The sequence below is a fragment of the Lissotriton vulgaris genome, chromosome 11, assembly GCF_964263255.1.
Source record: "Lissotriton vulgaris chromosome 11, aLisVul1.2, whole genome shotgun sequence".
In the NCBI taxonomy this organism is placed as follows: Eukaryota; Metazoa; Chordata; class Amphibia; order Caudata; family Salamandridae; genus Lissotriton; species Lissotriton vulgaris.
In genome coordinates, this window is record NC_141699.1 from 347,181,593 (window position 1) to 347,203,349 (window position 21,757).

Below are 21,757 nucleotides of genomic sequence, written 5' to 3' on the forward strand. Positions count from 1 at the left end.
GTGCACGTGACTAGCTGTATACAATATCCAAATAAAGAATCGTGATTGCACCTACCTGTGTCCGTGAGCGTTTGTGCTGCGCAGTGCCAACCTCGTAGACACGACAGGGTGGATGCATGGATGAATGATGTATGGATGCAGGGTGGGTGGGTGGATGGATGGGTGGATGCATGGATGCATGCATGATGGGTGGATGCATGATGGATGGATGGGTGGATGCATGAATGAATGATGTATGGATGCAGGGTGGGTGGGTTTATGGATGGGTGGATGCATGAATGATGTATGGATGGATGCAAGGTGGTTCGGCTCGCTCGCTGCTCTCGATCGCTGCGGTGCAATATGCAAATTAGTTTACGCCGCACCACTTTCAAATGTCACCAGCCGCCCCTGGTACTAATCAGGACCAGCAGGGTGTTCCCAAAAGGGTGATGTTATTTCCCCCTTGTGATTTTGTTTTAAAGTGGGTTAAGATGAGAATGATTCTGGAAGAAGTCGGAGACCATGTGAAGATGGAAGTAGTTTATTTGAAGAGTGGAAATTCACGCATGGGTAGTACGAAGTGTAGACTACCTACCTACACTCGGAGAAATTTGCAGCAGTGGCAGGTACGTCCGTGACTTTCAAGAGCTGCTGTGAATCCAGTAGGAAATTAAGCTGTTGGCATCATTTACACAGAATAGCGAAAAGGACAATTAAAAACTAATGAATTACATTCCGACTCCAGCTACTGATGTTAATTTTCGGTTCACACTTCACTCCAACATGGCGACGGCTCTCGCCCCCGACCACAGGTTTTCTTTATTTTTTTTAAGGCGAGATACAGGATCAGTTATACGACATCAAAATCGACAGAAAGTTAGGTTCTTGAAGACAAGACCTATTTTCGCAACTATTTCAGAGCCCTTTATGCCTGTTAAATCCGTTGTTCAGTTCGTATTGTGTCTTGCGAGACAGCCCAGACAGAAGTATCTTCCTTACCTACATTTCTTCCTTTTGCTCACAACACGCTGCAAGCATCACGCAGTCTTGAGCTCCTTCGTTGGCTGTGCAAACTGTCCCCCTTCTGCTATCACTCTTTCACTGCTCCAGTTTTAATCTGTGCAGTGGGCTTGCTCACCTCCTTGTACGTCTTCGCGTCACTATAGCGACCGTTCCAACATGGCGGCCGCCATCACATGGGACAGGACCAGGAACACCCTGCGCGCTCCACGACACAATGTGTCTGCGATATGCAAGTTCAACAGCCCTTGGTCTGTTGACTGTAAGTGGCACTTCGTCCCCACCCTTTTATTCCACGCCCTCTTTGCTCCACCCAGCTGCCCCGCCCATCTAAGTTATCCTTGCTCTCCTGCAGGTGACTGTTAAAACCACTTCTTGAAGGTGGGGTCTGCTTCAGCGCGCAGCCCGTAGTTTGCTTATGACTGACGCTGGCAGTGCCTGTGTGGGACCAGGGCCCTGTGATACGTACAAGGGCTGGCTTTTCAAATGGACCAACTACCTGAAGGGCTATCAGCGCCGCTGGTTCGTGCTCAGCAACGGTCTGCTGTCATACTACAGGTACGGGCGCGTACAGGCACAGTAGGCTAGCAGTGAGACTTATATCTCAGCGTCATAGTGGCGAGTAGCCCTTATATAACGAATAAATATATAAAGGGAAAACTAATGCATTATCACGAGAGCCACGTACAGTGTTTTAGCGGAGAGGTGAGGTGGAATATGTATGAACTGTTTTAAATACACGAATCTCCAAATAATACATGCACATTGTGAATACATCGCTACTACAAATAAAAGGATAGGAATGCAGTAAAAGTCAATGTGAGGTTAAAGCTCTACCGCACGTACATATAGGAGAAAGAAAATGCTGGTGCCTTACTAGAAATTTTCATTAGTCCATGTCTTCCTCTTCACAGTCCTAATAGAGTGAGCATCCGCTTCTCCATGGAGCAGACGTTCGCCAAAGCCAAAAATAGGGTTGTCTACCTGCCGGTATGGCTTCTCAATAAGAAATACCTCTCACTGTGAACTAGAAATAGAAGCCAAGCTATCCCACTTTCCTGTTGATTACAAGCTTCACTCAATCTTTTTGAGCCTGGAAACTTACATGATCAATGGGATTGGCTGCCAGGGATGCTTGGACTGTGACGAGGAAGACCTGGATTTGGAGTAATGAAGGTTAGTGGCCCATTACCTCCTAGTTCATTTTCGCTTTTACAGTCTTAACAGAGTTAGCTCTAACACCATCCTTTTTTAGGAAAAAACAACATTCAAAAACAGTCTCACATTGACTTTTATTCACTTCATTATTATTCGAAAACTGCAGACAGAACTAATAGGACTATGCAGTATGTTATGTCTCATACATGTATGGGGGTAGACCATGTGGCATCACTGCGACCAGCAGACATTGACGTCCCCACTTTCAAAGCTGCCCAGGGTGTAGCTATCTCTCTTCTTGGCCTCCCTTGGAATTGTGATAAGGTTTCCGTTTCTCTTTCATAAGAGATTAAGATGGCTTGCTTCAACCTTCTACTCGGTATTGAAATGGTGGGTCTCCGTCCCCTCCCAGAAACAGCAAATGTAAGAAATACAAAAACGTTTTTTTTAAAGGTTGCATTCTCTCAAGATAAAACCAAAAGGCCTTTTGTACTTCAAGGATGTTCAATAAATCCTCCTCATTGGAAGAAGACAAAGGCACTTAAACTGGCAGCAAAAGTTCAATTGAACAATAAAAAAACAGAATGCACCTGGGCACAAAATCAGGACTGGGTCTCCAATTATTTGTATTGTATTGTATTGCATTGTATTTATTTATTTGTAAAGCGCTAACATTCATCCTGAGAGGACATCACGGCGCTGAAGAACATTGCAAGTGATTTGGCATCGGCTCTGTTTGAAAATTATTGATCTGACCTGGGGAAGAGGAATGTTTTCAGTTGTTTCTTAAATGAGACAAAGCAGTCATTTGTTCTAATTTTGGGGGGTAGCTCGTTCCACTTTGTTGCCGCAATGTGGGAGAAGGCCCGCTCTCCCATCCTGACAGTACGAGCTCGGGTGATGACTGCTCTTCCTAACGTCATAGATCGTAGGTGTCTAGAAGGTTTATGGAATCTGACCCTGTCATGTAGGATGGTGGGGCCTGTGCCGTGGAGTACCTTATAAGAAATGCACAACAGCTTAAAGATGGCTCGTTGCCGCATTGGGAGCCAATGAAGTTCACGCATGCAACTTTTAGCTGAATCAAATTTTCTTTTGTTGCAGATGGCTTTGGCAGCGGCATTCTGAACCAGCTGTAATTTAGAAAAGAGATAATCCGCCATACCTACAAACAGAGAATTACCGTAGTCCAGCCTGCTCATCAGTAGTGACTGGACTAAGGTTTTCCTGCAATCCGTTGGCACCCAGGGGAAGACACGTCTAAGCAACTTCAGAAGTCCAAAGCTCCTTCCACAAGTTGTAGAAACATGGGATTTCATGGATAAATCCCTATCCAGTATTATACCTAAGTTTTTTGCTTTAGCAGTGGGGTTGGGAGGTAAACCCAAGTCACTTGGCCACCAGCTGTTGTCCCAGGCCTGTGTGCCTCTGCCGAACAGTAAGATTTCGGATTTGTCGGCGTTTAGTCTAAGACAGTGGTCCTGCATCCAAGTTGCTAATTCGGTCAAACAGTTCGTCAGTCTAGTTTTGGAGTCATCATTTCCATCAATGGTGACCATCAGCTGAGTGTCATCAGCATAGGAGCACATTTCTACGCCCCACTTTTTGCCAATGGTTGCCAGCGAGGAGACGAATACGTTAAACAAAGTTGGGCTCAATGACGCCCCCTGGGGAACTCCATATTTTATGAGTCGTGGAGGGGATGTGTAGTCACCCAAACGTACTGATTGGGTTCGATCCGCTAGGAACGATTGTAGCCATCCCAATGCTTTGCCCAGTATTCCTTTCTCTGCCAGGATGTTCAACAGTTGGTTGTGGGGTACAGTATCAAAAGCCGCTGATAGATCAAGAAGTATCAGTGCGACTGTTCTACCCTGATCTACCCTGGTTCTGATACTGTCTGTCACCGCTAAGAGTGTAGTTTCGGTGCTGTTGTTTGTCCGGAACCCTGTCTGTGAATCATCCAGCAGGCCATTTGCTTCAAGAAATGTGGACAGACTTCTGTTGACTAACTTCTCCAGAACCTTTGATAAGTAAGGTAGCTGGGATATTGGTCTGTAATTGGCCGGATTGTTTACGTCTGCTCCAGCCTTCTTTACTAAAGGGGTGACTAGGGCCTGTTTCCATGAATCTGGAAATTCAGCAGAACTAAGGGAGAGATTGAGTACTCTGGTAACTGCTGGACATATTACAGGAGTTAATTGGGAAAAAATGTGATGTGGACAAGGGTCAAGTGGAGAACCCGACTTGACCTCAAGCATAACCTTTTCTACCTCCTCTTCTGAGAACGGGCCGAAACCATGGCAGCTGGTGTGTGCAACGGTTGGTACATCCTGTTCATGGATTTCGGTCAGGTGATTAACTTTATCTTCAAAGAACTTTAGGAGCGTATCTAAACTTAATAGACCTCCTAACTTTCCGGTTCTCCATCCTGATAAATTGCCACTAAAATCATATCTTATAAGCAAATATTTAAGTTCACAGAATCCAGTGCCTTAATAGAAGTCCTTTGAAGTGCTTATAATGCGAGAATAATGTAACTGAATTAGGACCCCCCCTCCAGCCCCAACAGCCTAGTTGCCAAGGGAACAATCACTTCCAGATGTGGGCCTCAAAAGCCTTCACAGCTGTCCACTGAGCCTACAAGCTGGTAACTGAGAGTTCCAGTAGGAACCCTTCCCCCAGAAAATCTGATATCAAAGATGGGTCGCTAGAAACTGGACTTAAAGCTGAACTGGTTACATACAACCTTTCAAAGCTGCGCTAGAGGCTGTAGTATGTCCTTATTGTTGCTGGCTGACTGTACTTCTGAATACATTCATCTACTTCAAACGAGCAACCCATGTTAGTCAAGCTAATTCTCAAGTGCCTTATGCCCAGTTGAAGATGGGCCTTGGATGCCGGAGGAAGAGAACTGCCTCTCAGCAGATACGGTGACAATAGAATCATCCACAGTCTCTGAACTGCCAGCTGTAGGTGAAGAGGAAACATTGGCTGACACTTCCAGCATTGCACTACCAGAAGTATCTCCGCCCAGTTCTCATTTGCCTTCTGTAACGTCTTCAGATCTAAGGGGATGGGAAGGAAGTCATAAAGGAGCATCTTGGATTATGGAAAGGATAGTGAATCCACCTTCCAAAGCTCAGGGCAAGAAACCCTAATGCAAAAACGGGCAGAAGTATGTCATCGATGGAAAGAAATCTGGCTCCTGCATCCAAGTTCTCTGTATTATCTGGAGGAATGTTGACTGGGACAACTCTAGAGCTTCAGAGGAAGGAATAATACTGCTCAGATGATCTATAGGCCCATTCTCTCTCCCCCGGAGATAAACTGCCTACATAGTAGGGAGATTGGCTTCGGCCCACATACAAATCTCCTGAGTCAATGTCAACAAGGACTTTACTCCTGAGCTCCCTTGATGTTTGACATATGCAAGGAGTACTTGGTTGTCCATCCTGACCTAAACATGAAATGAAAATGCGTTTTGTAAAGCGCAAATAGTTGCCCGGAGGCGTCCAAGTGCTATGACTAAAAGTTGCTCTTACATTAAGGCAGATGGCACAGTGGTTGAAGGGGGCCTACTTATTAAACAAAAAAGTTTTCAGTTGTTTCCTGAAGGAGGTTAGGTCTGGATTGGACCTTAAGTGGAGGGGTAGAGTGTTCCACAGCCTGGCCGCATTTAGGGTGAAGGAACGGCCTCCCACTCTAGTTCTTTTAACCTTGGGCACGACAGCAAGAAATGCGTTAGCTGAACGCAGCTGTCTGCTGGGGAGGTAAGGGGTAATTAGAGGGAGATTAATTGCTGGACCAGTTTCCCAGAATGACTGATGGGCAATGCAGAGGGACTTGAAGCTGATCCTGTCCCTAACAGGGAGCCAGTGCAAGCTTATTAGTCCAGGTTTGGCAGAGAGCCTGCGGGGAATTTGCAGTAGGGCGTGGGCCGTGCAGTTTTGAATAACTTGCAGTTTCCGCAATGTGGAGTCAGGGGCTCCAAGATAAACTGCGTTTCCAAAATCCAGCCTAGAATGGATCAATCCCTGTACTACCGTTTGTTTGGCCTTGAATGGTAGCAGAGGGAGTATCCTCCTTAAAATTCTGAGAAGGCCAAAACAGGTGGCAGATAGCTTGACGGCCTGATAGTCTAACGTTAGGGACCTATCAAGCCAAATGCCCAGGCTCTTAAGGCACTCTTGGGAGCTGGAGGGGGACCAGACAGGCGGGCCAGACCGAGCCAAAGGAGGCTGGAGCCGATCGTCCCAGCAGCATGAACTCTGTCTTGTCCCCATTAAGCTTGAGACAAGACCGGGTCATCCAGCTTCTCACTTCACTCAGGCAAACCCGCCAGATCTACCATGGCCACAGAGCCCTCGCCCCGCGTCAGAGAGACCACCAGCTGGGTATCGTCCGCATAGGTAACGATCCTAATACCATATGGACGGACGATCCCAGCCAGCGGCCTCATATAAACGTTAAACAACGTCGGGCTGAGCGAAGAGCCCTGCGGGACCCCACATGATGAGTTTTCAAGAACGAAGCAAAATGCAGCAGTACCATTTGGACTGCATTCAACTCCCTCCAATTGGACAACAAAATCCTTTAACTCTAAGACCATTTTCACTGTGCTGATTTTATTCTCCAAAGCTGTTCCTCAGCCCACCCCATTCACATCTGTGGTCAGAATATTGGGTGAAGCGACTTCCAAAGCCAACTACCTGGCTAGATTTACCTGTTTGAACCGCCACTACAGTGCCTGAAAAGTCTATAGGGTTTGAGGGACTCTTTGTTTCGTACCGAAGTGACTTGGGGTCCCAAAATTCTAGCAGATGACAAAGGAAATCGAGTGTAGTCTGGCACGAGGCAGGATTGCCAGAACCTTCAGCCACTTACTTTCTTTGGAGGCTTCTTGGGAAATAAGAGACATACCACCAGTTTTTACATCTAAGACACAAGTAAGAACACCTCCTGATCCAATCTGAGATGTGCCCCTATGCATGGAAGATCCAGAGTCGGTGTCAAATGAGATTTGTTGTTTGGCAAACAAATACCGTGGACGATTTCTACTTGCTGATGTGCCTTTAAAACAAATCCACCAAATGAGGGAGGATCTGAAGTCCTCTTGCATGGCTCAGTTCAATCAACAATGCCAGTATGTTTGTAAAGATCCTCCTATAGGAGGACAACTAAAAGGCAGGACTTGCAACAGGAACTGATTGTCTTGAACTAGATCATTGTGCAATGCTTGATGTATCTGCCTATGCAATTATGCATCTAGGAAGTCCAAAGAAGCCCCTAACTCTCCTCTCTTTTTATATGGTATATAGGGCAGATCTAAATGCCGGCACATAATATTAGACTTTTCATGTGACATAAAGCTGTTGGCTGTTTCAGAAACAGGCCTGTACTCTCCGGATGTTTTCTGCACCAGAAACCGTATTGAGTAAAATCCCTTCCATTTCTGTGAGAGAGGATCCGGACTGGAACTATTGCAGCTTGTTAGCATTAAACTCTGGAACCCTTCCAGTAAGGCTAACTTTTTTTTGTGGATCTTAGACAAAGGGTAAAAACAATTGGCTGGACTTTCTTGAAAAGGGATCTGATAACCCAGGTGTAAAAAGTCCTCATACGATTAATCCACAATTGATGCCTTTCATTTGTCGTGGAAAAAAGTCACCTGCCTCCTACTGCCAATTGGTGATGCTTCCCAACATAGTCAGGATTTTGGGGCCAACGGAGCTGAGTTAAAAGCTCCAGCATACTGAATCCGCGACGTTTCTAATAGAGGGACTTCCTGGCTATGGCCCTCCCATGAAAGTACTGATTTTGTAGCTTTAGAATGGAAAGATGATCCAAAAGCCCTTTACTAGGTATAGAACTTTTTGTCTCGCCAGAAGCTTTGCAAGTGCCATCAGCTTTCTGTCTTCAAGGGATTTCTTTGGACCCATGGATCCAGGTGTGTGCCAAATGTAAATGTAAATGCCAGCATTTGTGAAGTTCACAGCTACATCCGGACAGGTGTCCCGGCGCTCAGGGCCGTCTGGAAGTTTCAGCAAGCTATTGCCCAGAGTCACATGGTGCTCGGCTAATTTGCCGCCGGGGATCGAACCGTGAACCCTATAGTCCGGATTCGGGCACCCTGGCCGCTGCACCACACCTTTTCCAGAGAGATCCTGTTCAGTGGATTTGTATCAATAGATTCATTTTTGTAGAATCCACCTTCCAGGACCTTATCTATATTTGCCTTCTTGTTGCTGTAGATGATCCAGCCACTGTTGCCGCTAGTGAAGCCAACAAAATATCTGGCAGAAACCAGGTTTCCTGTTCCATCACTTTTTGGTTGATGTAAAATCCGAACCCTGCTCAATTTTGTTTTGCCAGTTTCTGAAAGTTCTTCAGTAATGACTATATTGGATAGTTGTCAGAAGCCCTGCAAAATTAGAGGCAGAATATGCTCTCCACTATTAATTCTGCCCTTTTTAGGTCGAAGCCTCCATTGCAGGGCATGGCCCTGCTGGAGGCAAAGACTTATTGTGAACAGGAGAATTTCAGTACTGTGTGAAACCACGCCCCCTTTTTCCATTGGCAGGCCTCTCGAAATGGAGGCCTGCCATTGGAAAAAGCTCCTGTTTAGCAGATTTGTCTGCTCTGGATCCCACCTCTCGAGGACTCCATGACCTGCCTTACGGTAGCACGACAATATTTTCAGAAATATTGCCTTGGCAACCATGAGGCAGGTCAGGGAGTCCTGGAGGGGCGGGATTCATTATCCTGTTTCCTCGGCGGTGGAGCAGGTAGGGGAGAGGCGGTGCTTGTTTTTCTTACAAGCGGGTCTCTGCCTAAATCGGAAGTGTTGAATCGGGCAAATAACATGCCGTCTCCTCGAACCAAGGTTCATGCTGCACACCAACCCTCAAGCCCTTAAATGTGGTACAGGATCACGGTGTTGATTCAGGTTCCGCCTAAATTGCTATTCCTAGTGCTTTCTTCTTCAAAGACTTCTGCTTTCTAAAATACAATCCGTCTCTTCCGACATAAAAAAAGACCTAGCACTACTTTATCATTTTCTACCATAGTTTGTCACAAACTTTTGACGCCACAAAGCAGTCTGTTGACAGAAGTGACGTAAACACCCCCGCCCCACCACGACAGAGAAACTTCAGTCCCTTGTTTAATGATTGCCGCCCACCTCTATCTTCGCCCCTAAGACGTCATAGCAGAGCCTGCAATAGGCTAGGCGAAGCCTTTTCAAAGCGGAAGTGTACTGCGTAGGCAAGGATCAGCACTGCTGCCGATATGGTGTACATTTCTAATGGTAAGAACGTACTGACAACCTTCTGTTTTAGCTCGGGAAAGGGAGATTATTTTTTGAGCGAGGCGATGATTTCCTTTATTTCATAGGTCTCTGGCAAGCCCTCCGAAAGCGTCTTGCAAAAAGTGCAACGTATAGGTGTATAAGCCAGGAACGAACGTTCCCCCTAGAGTTTTGGACTGCTCCCCAATAGACCGCTCACTTACCAACACTTACCTGCTACATCATTCTTTGTGGCTAGTCTTTCACTTATGCGTTTTCTCGTCATATGTTAATGGGACATGGCTCTACCTCACTGATTCAAACTGTGATCACCTCTTTGTATCCTCAAAGCTGATGTTTTGTTTCCATCACTAAATGCGTCAGTTCTAAACAGGGACAAATTGGATAGTATTTTAAAGTAGCTTACACCCTAATCATTAGGGCCTAATGCAATTTACGTTGGGATTCTGTCAGTTGGCATATATGGTTTATTTCAGGATATATCTAGGAATGAGAAGTTGTGCTTCTGTTTTACTCGCCCTAGATTGTACTTGGTAAGATGCACTTCGAGGAAAACATTATCGTTGTTGACCAAATACATTTGGCGTCTATCCTCTGTTATTTATTCGTTATTATATTCGTTACCCGGACAAGTATTACCCCTGAAATCCAGACTGATCTTGGTCCTGCTCTGGGGCGAGATTTTGCCTTTCATAATAAAAATTATAATAATAAGGTGCATGTGTTGTGAGCTGCTCCACTCACAACTGGGTAATGTAATAGCAGGTCTGCTGGAATTAAGCGCAGGGATGGCTCAAATTATGCAGCAGAGTTGACTAAATAATGTGTGGGAAAAAGTAAATCACGTGCTGTAATTACCACCCGATTCGTTGATGCTAAAGGTAAGTTACAGCTTATCTTGTGTAATCACCCTTTTCTCGCAGCTCCGCTGATGTATAGACTTCTTCACAGGTTCCAGCAGCAGTTACCATCAAATTAAGACGCAAACCTTCAGCACAGCACATTGAACAGAGCATGCCACACGCATCTCGCTTCAGACACGCTTACCATCATCACATTTGCAAATCAATGCTATTTTTAAACTTGTAAAGACCCCCAATATAGGTATTTTGAAAGGAATGGTCGACTGCATGCATTTGTGTTTGCTGCAGACATTGTTCATTGTAATATCGGAGAAATGAACCTTAAAATCCGGCTCAACTGGTAATAAAACAGGCCCACAAACTCCTTAAACTAGCCCCCGACTGATTTGTCTGACCAGTCTATCGGGCACTGCCTGATTGCACACACACTCTCTCTCACACACACACTCTCTCTCTCTCACTCACACAATCTCTCTCTCTCACACACACACACACACACACACACTCTCTCTCTCTCTCACACACACACACACACACACTCCCTCTCTCTCTCTCTCTCACACACACACACACTCTCTCTCACACATGCACTCTCTCTCTCACACACACACACTCTCTCTCACACATGCACTCTCTCTCTCGCACACAGTCTCTCTCGCACACTCTCTCTCACACACACTCTCTCTCTCACACACAATCTCACACACACAATCTCACACACACACACACACTCTCTCTCACACACACACACACACACACACTCACTCTCTCTCTCTCTCTCACACACACACACACACTCTCTCTCTCTCTCTCTCTCTCTCACTCTCTCACACACACACTCTCTCTCACACACACACACTCTCTTTCACACACACGCTCTCTCTCTCTCACACACGCTCTTTCTCTCTCACACACGCTCTTTCTCTCTCACACACTCTCTCTCTCACACACACACACTCTCTCACACACACACACACACACACACTCTAACACACACACTCTCTCTCAAACACTCTCTCACACTCTCTCTCTCTCTCACACACTCTCTCTCTCTCTCACACACACACACTCTCTCTCTCACACACACACTCTAACTCTCACACACAGTACAGCCTTCTACCGCTACCACTCTACCACTCTCTCCATCAACACTCTACACGCCACCACTCTATGAGCCACAACCCAATTCACCACTCTAACGCCCACACTCTAGCGCCCACACTCTAGCACCACCACTCTACCCGCCCACCACTTTACCCTCCAACTCCACCCTCAAAATCCACCATCCAAATCCACCATCCAAGCACTACTACACACTCCAAATACACCCTCCGACTACAATCTCCAACTCCACCATCCAACTACACCCTCCAACTCAACACTTCACGCTTCTCCACTTGGTGGAGAAGCGTGGCTCAGTGGTTAGAGGCGGCAGACCCAGAAGCTGAGATCGGCCGTGGACCAGGGTTCGATTCCCCGCCTCGGCGGGTCTCGGGCTCAAAAATTCCACGGAGTCGACAATTCTCGCTCTGGTGCCTACTCGACTCACGGGGTCACACTCTGCGACTCTGGGCAATAGCTTGCTTAATCTCCACTACGGCCCCTCGCGGCGGGATGCCTGGCTTTCACCTTGTGGATACCCGTCCGGGGTATCTCACAGGGGAATACCAGGACGGGTTCCCTAAGCAAGCGCCTTGAGGCCCCTGGGTTAAAGCGCGCTATATAAATCGAAGCACATTTACATTTACATTTACTTCAAATCCACACTCCAACTCCTTCCTCCAACTACAAATCCACCCTCCAAAAACACCATCCAACTCCACCCTCTAACTCCAACATTCAAATCCACCCGTAAACTACAACTACAGACTCCAACTCCACCCTCAAAATCCAACTCCACCCTCAAAATCCAACTCCACCCGCAAAATCCAACTCCACCCGCAAAATCCAACTCCACCCGCAAAATCCAACTCCACCCGCAAAATCCAACTCCACCCGCAAAATCCAACTCCACCCGCAAAATCCAACTCCACCCGCAAAATCCAACTCCACCCTCCAACACAACCCCTCAACGCCACATCACCACTCAACGCCACAGCACCACTCAACGCCACAGCACCACTCAATGCCACAGCACCACTCAATGCCACAGCACCCCTCAATGCCACAGCACCCCTCAATGCCACAGCACCCCTCAATGCCACAGCACCCCTCAATGCCACAGCACCCCTCAACGCCACAGCACCACTCAACGCCACAGCACCACTCAACGCCACAGCACCACTCAACGCCACAGCACCACTCAGCGCCACAGCACCACTCAGCGCCACAGCACCACTCAACGCCACAGCACCACTCAATGCCACAGCACCACTCAGCGCCACAGCACCACTCAGCACCACAGAATAACTCAGCACGCCTCAATGCCACAGCACCCCTCAATGCCACAGCACCCCTCAATGCCACAGCACCCCTCAATGCCACAGCACCACTCAACGCCACAGCACCACTCCACGCCACAGCACCACTCAACGCCACAGCACCACTCAACGCCACAGCACCACTCAACGCCACAGCATCACTCAACGCCACAGCATCACTCAACGCCACAGCATCACTCAACGCCACAGCATCACTCAACGCCACAGCTTCACTCAACGCCACAGCTTCACTCAACGCCACAGCTTCACTCAACGCCACAGCTTCACTCAACGCCACAGCTTCACTCAACGCCACAGCTTCACTCAACGCCACAGCTTCACTCAACGCCACAGCTTCACTCAACGCCACAGCTTCACTCAACGCCACAGCTTCACTCAACGCCACAGCTTCACTCAACGCCACAGCTTCACTCAACGCCACAGCTTCACTCAACGCCACAGCTTCACTCAACGCCACAGCTTCACTCAACGCCACAGCTTCACTCAACGCCACAGCTTCACTCAACGCCACAGCTTCACTCAACGCCACAGCTTCACTCAACGCCACAGCATCACTCAACGCCACAGCATCACTCAGCACCATTGAAGGCCACAGCACCACTGAAGGCCACAGCATCACTCAGCACCACTGAACGCCACAGCATCACTCTGTGCAACCATTCAACAACAACTGGTTCTAATATGTTCTCTCAATGTTTCACGATTTATTACAAATGTCACAAAAAAATATGTTAATATTTCACTTCTGTTCTTGGATTTTCATCACAATAAAATACACTGAACATAATCTTCCCAAAAGTTATTTACAAAAGTTTAAGCTATTGCCATTATAAATTACAATAACTTTTATTTAAGTATTAATTATTAAAACAAATAAAAGCCATTGTTATTTGTAATATTAATACATCTAAGTCCTGTAAATACAACACATATTGCATTAGAAATGCTATAGGTGTCACGTTTGTGAAAGTTAAAACTATTGGTATTGTAAATGACAAAGCTATTAATTTCGCTATTTTCAAAACCAACACATAAATACAATATTTGTCATTTACAATACCAATACCTCAAACTTTCCTAATGCGAGACCTATTGCATTGCAAATGCTTGTTATCAATGGGATTCAAAGGTGAAGCCTCTCTCACTTTCATTTTTCCCTGCGAGCACAAACAAGCCCTCAATGAATCCAAGATGACAATAGAATTGTTTATCAACCTTCTTCCATTTGGGGGGCGTGGCTTGGATGCCGAGGAGGTAGGCAGCGTGAGCCCGGAGCTCCGCGCCCGATCCCGAATATCATCCTGATTATTTGAACAAATCCCAGCGAAACTGGGAAAACCCAAAATCTGAAGTCATCACGGAAGGTGCGGCGCTCGAAGTGGACGACCTAAAGCTGTTCCTGGCCCCGAAATCTGACTTTGAAAGTTGGCACCGAGCGTAAGGCCATCGAGCTAAGATGGCGCCCTGAGCCCGAGACAAAGAAACGACGGGAGCACGAGGCCGGACTCTTCTGCTGGCCTGCTACTGGCGGTGCTGGATGGGTTGACGGGCCCCTCCTGGCCAACTCGGCGGGCACGGGCGAACTTTCTTCAAGTTGATGTGAGCTGTTGGGCATCGTGACCACAATTACGGTCACTGGAGGAGCGATAAAATGGCGGCGGCCCTGTGACGACGGTCCCGGCTATCTGAGCACAGACTGGCATCAGAAGGCTCAACGGCGGCAGTGGACCCTAGAGTGAGGCTCCATCTAGAGTGATTGGAGCGGAGCCCACAGAGCTAAGCGCATCCGACCTATCTGATCCTATTGCCCGGGGAATTTCCTAGTGGTGGAGCCCGGCAGTGCGGAGTGGGGGTGACGAGGTGACCCTAGAGGCCGCTACCATTTGCAGCCGAGATGGTGAAATCGAAAGGGAAGGGGGAAGGAGCGACCGACACAGAGGCTGCGGAAGGAGCGGATCGTGATCAGTCTGCTCTTCAACGCATGCAAGACCGTATATTGAAGGCCATCGCGACCACAAAAGACGCCCTACAGCAGGACATAGCCCAGGTGGTGACGGGCTTGGGTCTCCTGAAAGCAGATCATGACAAGCTTAAGGATAGAGTGAAGTCTGTGGAGATCGCTGTTCAGGAATTGGCTCCGGACCACGCAGCGGTGAAAGCGCAGGTGGCAGATGCCCTAGACCGGCTGAAGGTGCTGGAGAGGAGGGCCGAGGATGCGGAAAATAGGAGTAGGCGCAATAATGTTCGCCTCGTGGGCCTACCAGAGAAAATTGAGGGCGACGATATGGTGGGCTACCTCGACAACTGGCTACGCACCGAAGTGGCGCCGGAGGGATTGTCTCCTTTCTTCTCCCTAGAGCGGGCCCACAGGGTACCGGCTCGACCACCGGCCCCGGGCCTTCCACCTCGCCCGGTGGTGTTCAAGTTACTCCACTACAGAGACAGGGACTGGCTGCTACAGAAGGCGAGGGAAGCGGGACCTTTTCAAGTGGATAATAACAGAGTCACCATGTTCCCGGACTACACGTTTGAGACTCAGAGACTCAGGGCCAACTTCTTGTCCCTTAAGCGTGAGCTCCGTGGTGAGGGCATAAAATATTCCCTGCTCTTTCCGGCGTAGCTGAGAGTGGTGGTGGATGAAAAAACGCTTTTTTTTACGACCTCGGCGGATGCCTGGGCCTGGTGGGACACCTATAAAGCTGGAACGGATGGAGCTAGAGCCAGGGCGGAGGAGGCTAGAGTGGCGCAGCCGATCAGGAAGTCCCAACGGATTCGAAAGAATCGTCGGAGAACTGGTAAACCATCCGTGTCACAGACAGAGACAGAGAGGAAGGCGGCTCTGCAGGCAGTTGCGGACCTATCTAGCGTGACCAGGAGCCAGTCCGGGAAGGGCACAGACTCTGATGAGCAGGACACGGGTTCGGAAACAGGGCTCTCGGAATTTGGTGGAGCCAAAGGCCCTGTAGTGCCACCGCAGACTTCTGGGGAGATCCTTGAGGCGTGACACGATGGACAGGAGGAGCGGCCTACTGGTCAGACACTGGGGCGCTGTGCCCGTGAGCGCAGTACAATGTTATTTGGGGTTTCGTGACTCTGTAATGAGGGGATTGTGGGGCGGAATGTGCGGGATTGATTTGCTTTGACGAACCTTTCGACATCGATCCGCGCCCTACTGGCCCTTATGGTCATCGCAGTGGAGACTGCGAACGCTAGTGCCTTCCTTTGAGGGGTAGTTGGGTGTGACAGTTTGGATGGGGTCACTTCAGATTGTGGGGGGGCCTGTCCTGGGGGGGTGGGTGCTGAGAGTAGTTGGGGTTGCTCCGGTTGTCTTGGGGAGGGGGGGGTTTCATTTGTTTGGAGTGGGAGGGATGGGCAGCACGTGGTTGGCAAACGCGCATGGTCGATGACTTCTATTGTTCTACCTGTGTGTGCAGAGGGATATGGCTAGTACGGGGGCTCTGAAATGTGTGACCTGGAACGTGCGGGGATTGCAGACTATGACACGAAGGCACAAGGTTCAAGCGTACCTGAAGCGTAGGGGTGTGCATATAGCGTTCTTACAAGAGACGCATCTCAACAAACAGGAGGGGATTGCGCTACAAAGGAGGTGGAGGGGACAACTGTTTAACACGACATATTCAGCCTTTGCAAGAGGGACGTTGATTTGGATACGTGCGGGGGTCCCTTTCCAAGTCACTAAGACGTTGGTAGATCCGGAGGGTAGGTATGTAGCGGTGGAGGGGAGATTGAGGGGCAGGGTAGTATCCCTCTGCAGCGTGTACGCCCCCAATGTGGATTTGCCCGCTTTTTTAACAACACTCTCGGGCAAACTGGCGGGTTATCTAGCAGGCCCAGTGCTCATGGGGGGGGATTTCAACTCGGTGGTAGATGTTGATTTGGATAGATCCCATCCCCGCTGCGCGCGTCCCTAGCACACATGGTGGCCAAACGCAGGCTGGAGTGGCAGGAGAGTTGGGCCTTGGGAGACGCCTGGAGGACACTGCACCCCACCACTAGGGATTATTCCTTTCATTCGCATTTGCATGACCTGCATGTTAGGTTGGATGCTTTTCTGTGCTCATCACATATGCTCTCCACGGTGGGTGGCGCGGAGTATTTGGCTCGAACGATGTCGGACCACAATCCTTTGTTGTTGTCCCTGAACTGGATGGTGGAAGTTAACTGTGTACTAACATGGCGACTGCAACCTGATACCTTGGATGACTTGCTTTTCAGGGAGGCCCTAGGGGAGCGAATAGAGCGCTACTTTGAGGAGAATAGTGGCTCCGCCTCTACTAGGGCGGTGGAGTGGGATGCGTTTAAGGTGGTGGTCAGGGGGCACTGTATTGGGAGCGCTGCAGGGGCTCGTAGGACTTTGCTGGATGATCTTGAGAAGGCGGAGAAGCGGCTGAGGGAGAAGGAGAGGGAACGCCCGAATCACCCAGAGTTACAGGAGGGGCTTAGTGGCGCCAGGGAAGCACTAGCGGTAGAATTGGAACGACTGCGTAGCTTTGACCATAAAGCGTATATGACTAAGGCGCATGCGGAAGGTGATAAGGCGGGGTCGATGCTGGCGTGGCTTGCCAACCCGATCAGGCTGGGCACGCCGATCATGGCGATTCAGACGGTGGGGGAGGAGCTATGCCACACCCAAGCCGGGATTCTGGATGGGTTCAGGGCGTATTACGAATGTTTGTACGAGAGCGGAGAGACAGGCGGGGTGGATGAGCTGGGCACCTTTCTAGAAGGATTACAGCTTCCGCAATTGGAGGAATCGGAGGCAGAGGAGTTGGGGCGGCCCATTACGGTCGGGGAGATAGGGAGCGCAGTGAAGCAGATGGCTAGAAATAAGACTCCGGGGCTTGACTGTCTCCCGATCGAGTTTTATAGTAAATATTTGGAATACCTAGCTCCGCAACTGCAATTGGTTTAAAATGAAGCGCAATCGCGTGGTCGGCTCCCGAGCTCAATGTGTGAGGCCCTCATGATCCCATTGTTAACCACATTGATGCTAGGCATTTTCCCCTGCTGTGCTGGGGAATATCCAAAACAATGGTTTCATGACGAGCTCAGCTCGTCATCAGTGTACCAGCAGCACACTGCATGACGAGCTGAGCTCGTCATGAGTGTCGAAGGTGTTAAAACCTGGCGGGGAGGGCACTGCCCTGCCCTCCTACCGTCCGGTGTCCATGCTTACGACGGACTACAAGATCCTGAGTAAAATCCTGGCGAATAGACTACTGGCCCACATGACCGGTCTGGTTCATAAGGATCAGTGCGGCTTTATCCCTACGCGTAACACTACCCACAATATCCGCAGGCTTACAAGATTGATGGGGCCAACTGGTCGGACACCACTACTCCGTTTGTGCTCTCCATAGACATCGAGAAGGCCTTTGATAGTCTTGAGTGGGATTATCTGTACGAGGTGATGCGGCGTTTCGGGCTGGGAGACGGGTACATCAACTGGACCAAAGTCCTGTTTACAGAGCCGTAGCTAGAGTCAGGGTTGGCTCCCTGATCTCGAAGCAGTACCCCGTGCGACGAGGCACCAGGCAAGGGTGCTCCCTCTCTCCCCTCTTGTTTGCTTTGGCAATGGAACCCTTTGCAGTGGAGGCCAGATCGGGCCGCCACTATGCAGGACTGATGTACAGTGACAGGCCGCATCTCATTTCGCTGTACTGATGTTCCTGGCTGATGCGGAAGCAGAGCTACTGAGAGCGAGACGTCTGTTGGAGCGGTTTGGGCGACTGTCGGGCCTGAAGGTCAATTAGCCCAAATCCTGTCTATTCCCCCTGAAACACGGAGAGCCGTGCCCTCTCACGGCGCAGGAACTCCGGTGGGAACCGCATTGTCTACACTATCTTGGCGTTTACGTCTACCATACCCCGACGGATATGCTGGATGGTAATATTAACCGTTGCATTACCGCTCTGAGAGGAAGTATGGATTTTTGGTCCACTCTTCCACTGTCACTGGCTGGTCGGATCTCCCTACTTAAGATGGTGGCTCTGCCCAGGCTTTTGTACTACTTTAGGACGCTCCCGGTATGGATCCCGGGCTCTGTTTTCCGACGCCTGAGATCACTGACCATAGCGTTTCTTTGGGGCACAGGTAGGCGACGAATTGCGCTGGATACCCTCTTGCGGCCCAAGGACGAGGGAGGCATGGCGGTGCCTGATTTTGAAGGTTATTATCTGGCGGCTCAGTTGCAGGCTTTCACCCAGGAGGTCGCTAGGGTATATAGAGGCCCGGAACATGCTAGAGATGAGGGTACCCCGCGGCATGTGCTGGCATATATCACACTACATCAGAAACTCTTGGTTAGGGACCTGACAGTGGAGGAACAGACATTTCGACTCTGCTGGAATCGAGCGCGCAAGCGAGCGTGGGTCCGCCTTATGTATGCTCCCGAAATTCCGCTGGGGATGGTTACAGCCCTTCCTCATGGAGGGGACTGGTCGCGTTTACTGGGCTGGGAAGAAGCTGGGGTCCAAATGCTGGGCGAATTGTACGAGGATGGGGTGCTGCTCCCGTTTCAGGACCTGCAGGAGCGGTTCGACCTCCCACGAGGCGACTACTTGTTGCATGCGGCGGTAACAGGCGCTATGCAGGACCACTGGGGAGAGGGGTTGCAGGAACCGGTGATCTCCATGGCGTGCCAATATACGATGATGGCAGCCGGGACCTTTAAGGCGGTAACCTGTCTCTACTCCAGAATGTTGCGGGAGGCTCTGCAGCCGCTCGCGGCTTTGAAGGCTAAGTGGGAGTTGGACCTCCAAATGGAGATCCCTGATGCGACTTGGGGTCAGCTGCTACGACGGGCACGGAAAAGCTCGAGAAACGCCAGGTTCCAGCTAATACATTTCTACATTATTCATCGAGCATACCTCACACCTGGGAAAATACGGCAATACTTTGGGGTGGAACAAGCGGCCTGTCCCAGATGTAACACAGTTGGGGCGGAGTTGGGTCACATGCAGTGGTACTGCCCTGCATTGGGAGATTACTGGCAGGAGATTTGGAGGGCTCTGAACAATGCAACGGATAGGGACATACAGTACACCAAGGCAGTGGGGGTCCTACACTGGTTTCCGCACACGTCCAAGAATAAAAATACCAGTCGGTTTATAGATTTGGGGCTGATCCTAGCAAAGCGGGAAATCACGAGGAATTGGAAGTCGAAAGCGGGGCCCACATATAAGCGATGGTATGGTGAATGTTTGCGGTGGGCAGCGTGTGAAAGTACTTTGAGGTACCAGATGGCTTGGAGAATGAATGATGAGAAGGCTATGGAGAGGGCGACAGCATGGGAAGTGATGGTACAGGCGCTCCGAGGTGATGTTGATGAGGGGGATGAGGAGATGGAGGAGTTAAGGGCAGCTAACCCCGCTAATACACCCGGGGACACACCTTAGCGAATGTATAAGGCCTTCCTTCAACACACCGGACTTCACTCTAACTAGGATTTTGCACAGCGCGGCCACGGGGGGGGGGCGGGATTTCGGAACTGTTGGGGCGTTGGAGGGGGGGTGTTTGACAGGGGTGGGGGAGGGGCGAAAATTACAAAAGCAACCCACTTTTTCTTGCTAATGAGACGTCGGACGTTGAATTATGCAGCAAGGCTTGACCTAAGCGTTAAGGCAGAACAGTCTTCTTATTGGGGACATGCCAATCATGATGGGGAAGGACAATCAATACTGTGTCTTCTTGCCATGCTTTATGTTTACACCGTGAACTTAATGTCTGTACATTTATTTTGGTGCTGCAATAAAAACGATGTTACAAAAAAAAAAAAAAAAACCTTCCATTTGTTCAACAACACCTTCCTAATGGATGCTTGTACCAGTAAACAGTCTGCTTCCTTCTATTAAAGGAAATAATTCCTCTACTTTGGAAGCCATGTTTTCCCTCAGGTGCTAAAGTACTTCTTTCATCTCTGCCTCTTGGACAAATCTGCCCTTGACTTCCTCCTCCTGATCAGGAATACCCATCCATGGCCTTTTTGGAGAAACTGAAGCCTCTCCCACTTTAAAGGCTAAAGATACAGGTTGCTTAGTCATAACCTGCGTATCCCCCAGAGTGAGAATCTGTGCTGACGATTGCCCCTCCTCTATGTCTACTCGGACAGTTAGCTCCTCCAAATGGTGCCCACTAGCTGCCCAATCCATGCCAGACATCAGCAATCGCCCAGGCTTAAGGAGTGAATACAGTGTTATCCCTCCAACAAAATCACCCATAGTTTGAAACAAATTAAGAAACATTTTGTCTACCAGAAGGTTTAAAAACCAACTCCTTGCGTGAATGCTACAATTTTAAAGTCAGAAGGCGATCATGCCTCACATTACTCACGTTTCTGACCCCTTTCTCCTGATAAATTGGGTCAGAAGACTTTTCTGGGGACCAAGTGCACTGCTAAGGCAGATGCTACCCCAGACCGAACCATAAGAATACCAAACTGGTAACCGGAATAGCATGTTCTCTCTACAACAAATATTATGCATTACAAATAATCAAGAAAAATCTTACTTGATCAGTAACCACAGCTTTACATACTGTAGTCTGCATGAAGAAAAATAGAGCATTTGGAGGTAGCTTGACTTCATTGTTTGGTGCATGATGGGAGGCTTAGAATTGGGAAGCCATATTGGCGGCTAGAGAATGTTCTTTATGACTTTGGTAAAGTTTTGTCACGTGTAGGAGCAGGAGCTCATTCTGTTAGGACTAGAATAAGGAGGGTATGTACTAGTAGTAGCAGGGCAGAGATGTTATTTCACAGGTACAAGGAAAATAATGTACTGTTGAAAGCATACAGGTAAAGTGCGACATTAAAGTCCAGGCTACATATGGGTAGTCGTCATCACCCATGGTCTACTCCTCCTTCACTCAGGCCTTAACCAGTGATGGTGTGCCCCTCTTAGTCATGCTCCATTGTAGTTTACAGCTATGTTTACTCCCCAAAGGGAAGTGTAAAAGTATGTCCA

The 21,757-nt window shown here is 49.0% G+C and overlaps 1 protein-coding gene across 1 annotated transcript in view; it reads left to right on the plus strand.

The window, feature by feature from the left end:
- The window catches only part of OSBP2 (oxysterol binding protein 2), a 1,786,946-nt gene that overhangs the window by 188,639 nt on the left and 1,576,550 nt on the right, over nucleotides 1-21,757 (plus strand). The window contains exon 2 of the mRNA XM_086943307.1: nucleotides 958-1,560. Coding sequence (XP_086799433.1) covers nucleotides 1,421-1,560 — 140 coding nt within the window. The 5' untranslated portion in view covers nucleotides 958-1,420. The remainder of the gene's footprint in view (nucleotides 1-957; nucleotides 1,561-21,757) is intronic.